The sequence below is a fragment of the Terrapene carolina genome, unplaced genomic scaffold (assembly GCF_002925995.2).
Source record: "Terrapene carolina triunguis isolate 2854851 unplaced genomic scaffold, T_m_triunguis-2.0 Scaffold68, whole genome shotgun sequence".
Classification (NCBI taxonomy): domain Eukaryota; kingdom Metazoa; phylum Chordata; order Testudines; family Emydidae; genus Terrapene; species Terrapene triunguis.
Genome location: NW_020664419.1, coordinates 56890846 through 56896845, shown reverse-complemented (window position 1 = coordinate 56896845; position 6000 = coordinate 56890846). Strand labels below are relative to the sequence as shown.

Sequence of the window (6000 nt, the reverse complement as noted above, 5' to 3'; positions counted from 1 at the left end):
GGACACATGTTATCCCTGTACGTTTAGCCTGCAGCAGCTGACTACGCTTCACGAGCTTCCCTGAGATAAGCGTGATAGCACTCCCCGAATCAACCAGTGCCGTGGTCCCTACCGCATTTAGTTTCACTGGTCTGGTATACATATGTGGGGTTAGTGAGACCCCCACAAGGTGGATTAGGGAGCATGGATCTGCCCAGTTCCCCAGGTTACACTGCATAGGCTCCTCAGAATTGGGACACTGTGCAGCTATGTGTCCCCACTCCCCGCAGGCATAACATCTGTATGGAGCCCTAGGCGTTCCCCGGTCTCTTGGTTTGGGCAGTCTAACATCACGATCCTCTTCTCCCTCAGTGCTCCGACTCTTTGTGGCCTCTGATGGGCCTCTGTCACACTACATATAATAAAGACCTGGCCCTTCAAGGCTATATGGGCCCAGGCCAGCTTAAATTAAAAATGGAGTATTTCAGAAGGGCATTACTTTTCATTATGCAGTCCCACGGTTCCTCAGAGTCTGCTGATGCCTTGTAGTGATTGCTTGCCTTGGGTAGGGCAAACAGCCCACCTATGTCAACCCACATCCACTTCAATTCTCCACAAGTTCTACCTGTTCCTGCCCAAATAACTAATCCCCTTTAATAGTTGTAGCTGCAGAAGACAGGGCCTCACGAAAAAGCAAAGGATATTCAGTGAACCTTGAACAAGTGAAGCTCAATGGTTTTGAGCTTGATTTAATACTCCATTCCAACATCCAACAAGGGGAAAAAATTGATTATAATGCAACATATATGTCCCTGCAACTACACCCTTTGTATTTTGGCAGTAATTTAGCCAAAGGAAGGGCTTTACATCTCATCCATCACTTTTAGTTGGAAGGGAATTGCCTAAATCCAAGTTTTTGCAGGGTGTGGTTGATACAGTGAGATGGTTGAATACACATGACCAAAGGCCACATGCCTCACAAATCAAAACAACCACAGATGTGCTGGGTCTCAAGAATTTTATTACACTCAAGAGTTTTCTGTTGTCTGAAGATAACCACAATCCCCTTTTCTTCACACACACAAAAAAAGAAAAAGAAAAATATTCAAATCTATAGTAACAAAGCAAGAAGAAGAAATTAATAACTAATGGGGCTAAAGTCTCTTGTTTTAAGGCTTCCCCAAAGCAATCTCCAAAAACAAAACCAGGAGAGTCAGTCCACAAATATTTAGAACCTATTATATAGTAAAATACATTGGCAGGCAAGGCCTCAATTTCAACAAAGAAAAAAAAACCTAATGGTGCAGAATGCCTTTATACATTTAAAAATATGATATAATATAGCAGGCAAGTTAGAAAAAACATTGTTCATACGCCGTGAGTTTTCTGCAGACCGCCCTTTGTTCTACAGCTCGGTTTTGTCTGTTTGGGCAGGACTGGTGCTACTGCTGCCTTCTCCAGCATTGTTCTTATCTACAGGCTCGAACGATAACGAAGCAGAGTTTATGCAATATCTTTTGCCAGTTGGACGAGGCCCATCATCAAAGATATGCCCCAGGTGAGCACCACACTGAAATAAAACAACAGAGTATCATTGTATTTCTATACAACTACATGGCACGGCAATGCTATTAATACTAATGTCTTAAGGTTACTCTATAGTGGGACAATGTTTACAATAGGAAACTAGATTGAACAATATCTTAGATACCTTTCATTAGCCTAACCCCTAGTCGATGTCTTTGTGGGCTGTACTGTGCATACGAGGGAACACAGAATAGCAGAACTGTACATATCCGAAATCATTCAGAAAATCATATTTCAGATATGTTCAGATTTTTTGGCTAAATAATTGAAGCCAGGAATAATTTATAAATTGGATTGATGCTTACTTGCAAGGAATTTGTTACTTGCAAGGAATGTGAAAGTATATGTGCTGTCACCACAGAGAGAAGTATTGTTTTGGATGAGTGGATTTCAGATATGTATGATTGCATGGTAAAAGCCATGTTGCTGACTATAACAGAGGTAACATTCACTTTCCTTGACATAGAGAACATAACATTTGAAGAAGCTGATCCATTGAGCCATTACTGAAGAACTAGGACTGCTGTAGAGGCGCATGATGGGAGGAGAATTAGGTTAACAAACATCTTGAAACCAACAGCATGCTGTAATTAGCCACTCCGATTCTTTCTTATTTCTCCAGCATGTCATGAGGAATAAAAAATAAAACCCTGAACTGTAGAAACATTCACTTTGAATAGGGAGTCATGCTGCTTTGCTAGGGCCCAGTGCATCTCCCATTAAAGTAAATGGTTGATTCCAACATGAGTTGCAATCAGTGGAGTTACAGCGGTGTCACAGTTCAGAATCTATCCCTTAGTGGGCTAGCAGTCTGACAGACAGTCACCCAGCCAGACAGCCAGATAACAGAAATTAAGGCAAAGAATTATTCTTTACGCTTAATTCATTTCTAGCACAGTATCCAAAGCACACACCAGAAATATTGAGTATTCCTGACTGTGAATAATTATTCATGTTGGCTAAGTTCCTAGCAGCTCAGCATAATGGGGATAATTTTTTTCTCTCTTTGATCCATTTTATTGCAGTGTCCTCCTCATGTTATAGTCCTCGATTCACCAAAGCATGCACTTGGGTGTCGGTAGGAGCAGGCAGAGATCACTGCTGCAGGTTATACTCTCTTCATGCTTTCAAGGGGTATTTCACAATCGTGAGGGCTAGAAAAAGCTCTCCCTCCCCCCAAAAAAATGAAAACTGAAATTCTTACTAGAGCTGGGCAGGAAACTGCTTTCCCATCCACCCCTTAAATATTTTCCAGATTTTGAAAAAAAAAAAAAAATTAGCACCTCAAATTGGGACAAAAAGTCCAAATCTCAAACATATTCACAAACATGTTTGACAAAAAAATGTTTTATTGAAAAATTCCCCACCTGCTCGAATTCTGATCAACACAAGACTATTGGAGCAGGGGTCCTATGCATGTGCATAACCCAGTGCTGGATAAAGACAGTCCTTACCATGAAGAGTTTAAAGTTTAAGACTCCAATCCTGCAATCAGATCTGTGTGGGCGGATCGCTGAGAGTGGCAGGCTCCAGCTGTGGTATTGGGGATGGCACCATTAAGGGCTAAACTTCCCAGACAGTTTTGGAAGGGCTCTATGAAACTCTTGTTGTTATGTACAGCCAGTTGGAATCAGCCACAGAAAAATGCAGAGCTCTTGCAAGCACGCATTGAGCAATCACTGAAAACCACACCAGGTTCATGAGGGCAGCCCATGATAAAGCCTTTCTGCCCTGGGAAGGCAACGGAAATGGCAGTGGTAGCTCAGTGGAAACACACCATTAGCCAATGAGACTGCTTCCACCCTGTGGCATCATCAGGAAGTGCTCTCAGTAGCTGCTATTATGCAAATGAGTGTTGGGAAGGCGCAGGAATGACTTTTGGGTAGGTGGTTAAGGAAGTGGTTAACAGCATTGGTAAGGCTGGGGACAAAACAACTACCTACAATGTTTTTTTTCAGGAGGGGGAAAAACAAAGGAGGTAATGAGGGTTAAATGAAAAAATAAAAGCATAATATAAACAAAGATGATGCTTTAAAATAATACAACTAACAAGTCTGATGTCATTCATGACTGATCACTTGCTTGTATCCCTCTTTCCTAGCCCTGATCCCTTTTGTCCTTTGAGTTTGTAAGTTTTTTGAAGCTGGGATTGTCCTCATTTTATTGTTTATTACAGCATGTGGTTTAGCATAATGAGGATCTTGTTCTGATTGGGGCCATTGGACATTACCATAATACAAAGAATAAATCATCATAATTTAGTTTCCCAAAGTATTTGTACAAATCCAAAATATGGCAATTAATCTTCTTGACTGAGAAAGTTTTCAAACCTCATGGCTCAATAGCAAAGTCTTTTCCAGATTAACATTTACCAAAAGATTATTTATAAATCACTCATTCTCCAATGTAAAGGAACAGAGGAAGAGAAATTACACAGAGGAGCAGATTTCAGGAAACACTGGCACACAAATTTACGGACTACCAAGTCAACCGATCACAACAGAACTCCTTGGCAAGGAATTCTAAAGCCTCAACACGGTTAGAGGTGGTTTCATTATATTTTTCTGTGGTAGCAGAGTCACACCAGGATTGGATTACTGAGAAATCTGTTATATTTTGTGACATTGTCTCTCCCTAAAATTTACATATAGATTCCATGTACACATGTGCTAATACTCATGTGCAATGAAAATAACTCAAATTCAATTGTTTGCACCAGAAAGGAATTGTTCTGGTTGTCATTTGAGAGTATGAAAGATGTGCTGTCCCTACACAACATACAACGTTTCACCCATCACGGGTGTGGACTATTTTTCTTTGGTGACTGTTGAAGTTGGTAAAGCCTCCCCATGAAAATCATCCTATGCTGGTTCATATATTGGGCAGAACGTGGCAAGATGATGGAATGCCAAGTGTAACTCGTGTCTTTGGCAGATTGGGAGCATAGCTGACCACAGCCAAGTGTCAGCATGGTTGGGTCTCTCTGGGCTCCTGGTTCTCATTGGTTGCCATGATCTGAAGAAAGCACTGTGCAATCGGCTGCTAATGATTTATTCAGAGCATATCAATGTGCAACCAATCTTTTTGAGATTAAAGAATTGTATTGGTTTTTACAGGTACAACATAATAGCTAGAGAGACCCTAGGGGGAAGGACCCCCTGCACAGGAAAGGAAAAGGAAGGAGACAGAATGTGCAACCAATTTAATATTATTTCCTAAATGGGCCGGCAATTAACGTTTACCTGTCACAAGTATCTGACATTATACGTATTTCCAGGATGAAGTGTTTCTAACAGAACTGTAAAAATTGTTTCTCGGATAATCCCAGGGATGCTTTTGTTTTATATTAAGGTGACCCCCCCCCCCGCAGCGTTTGATCTCTAAATTGAAGAACATTTTAAAGAGAGGCTTTTACACAGGAGCAAACAGATGGAGGGACATTTACAGAAAAAGCAACTTACTTTTTCATCTGCAAGAGATTAATACAGTTTGGAGCATGGGGGGTGGGGGGTGTTTACCAAGAACTGCACTGCAGTAAAATTGTGGTCTTTTTTGCTGCTGGAAACATGATTCACATTCTTAGGATCCAGGGGAGGGGAGGAAATGGCTGCGTTATGGGTACACTATATGGGGGTGTTAGTTATCCCTTAGAGTGGCTGCAAGTTGTTCCCCACCCCCAGGCTATCATACTGTGTGATCTGTCCCACCTGCTGGGCCAAGAACACAGGTTCCACTGGTGGGAAGCCACTGATGGGAAGCTGCTGTTGGACTTTGCTGTGGGGTTTAGCCTCATATTTTCCTACACTATTTAGTAAATTCGGGTTTTGGTGTGTTTTAAATTGGTGTGTGCATTGCTAATGCCATTCTGTGAAGTCTGCTAGTTCTAGTTTCTCCGAAGCCAGGTAAACAACGTTCTCAGATTCCTCCACCCCGACCATACGCTGTTTTCGGCTCCATTCAGATGAATCCAAAAACTTTGGGTTCTCTGGAAGGGAGTTGTCATACTCCAACCCATATGTTGGCCACAGGCTTCATTTGACAGTGCTCACGTCCTGCCAGCTGGCACTGAGTAGGCTGCATTTTCAAGTAATCACTGAATAAAGGAGAGATTCCCAAATTCTGGTCCCACAGGGACCTGGCTAGTGGCTCACAGAGAGCTGCCTGCTCAGATGACGCTGGCTTTCCTTCTCATTTTCTGCTAAGAGAAACAGAACAGATGGAACGATGATACAAAGCAAGATTTTTGTAGATCCAGAAGAGGGCAATTAGATCTCTAGGAGGGACACAGGTGAGTTATGCATCACGTGAAAGTATTTTATTTGATCCTGCTTTCAATTTGCAGCCCTGTGTTTGTATTATGAGAGAAGTAGACATTGCTCTCTTTGCTTTTCATTATTTGATATATCTCCACTATGTCACCTCTTATTTGTTTTT

At 41.7% G+C, this 6000-nt stretch overlaps 1 protein-coding gene across 2 annotated transcripts in view; it reads right to left on the bottom strand.

Moving 5' to 3' along the window:
* Positions 1-980: 980 nt before the first annotated feature.
* MSRB3 (methionine sulfoxide reductase B3) overlaps positions 981-6000 on the bottom strand; it is a 103494-nt gene continuing 98474 nt past the window's right edge. For both annotated transcript variants that reach the window (XM_026648786.1, XM_026648787.1), the window contains one exon: positions 981-1549. In XM_026648786.1, the coding sequence (XP_026504571.1) occupies positions 1385-1549 (165 nt within the window). In that variant the 3' untranslated portion in view covers positions 981-1384. The remainder of the gene's footprint in view (positions 1550-6000) is intronic.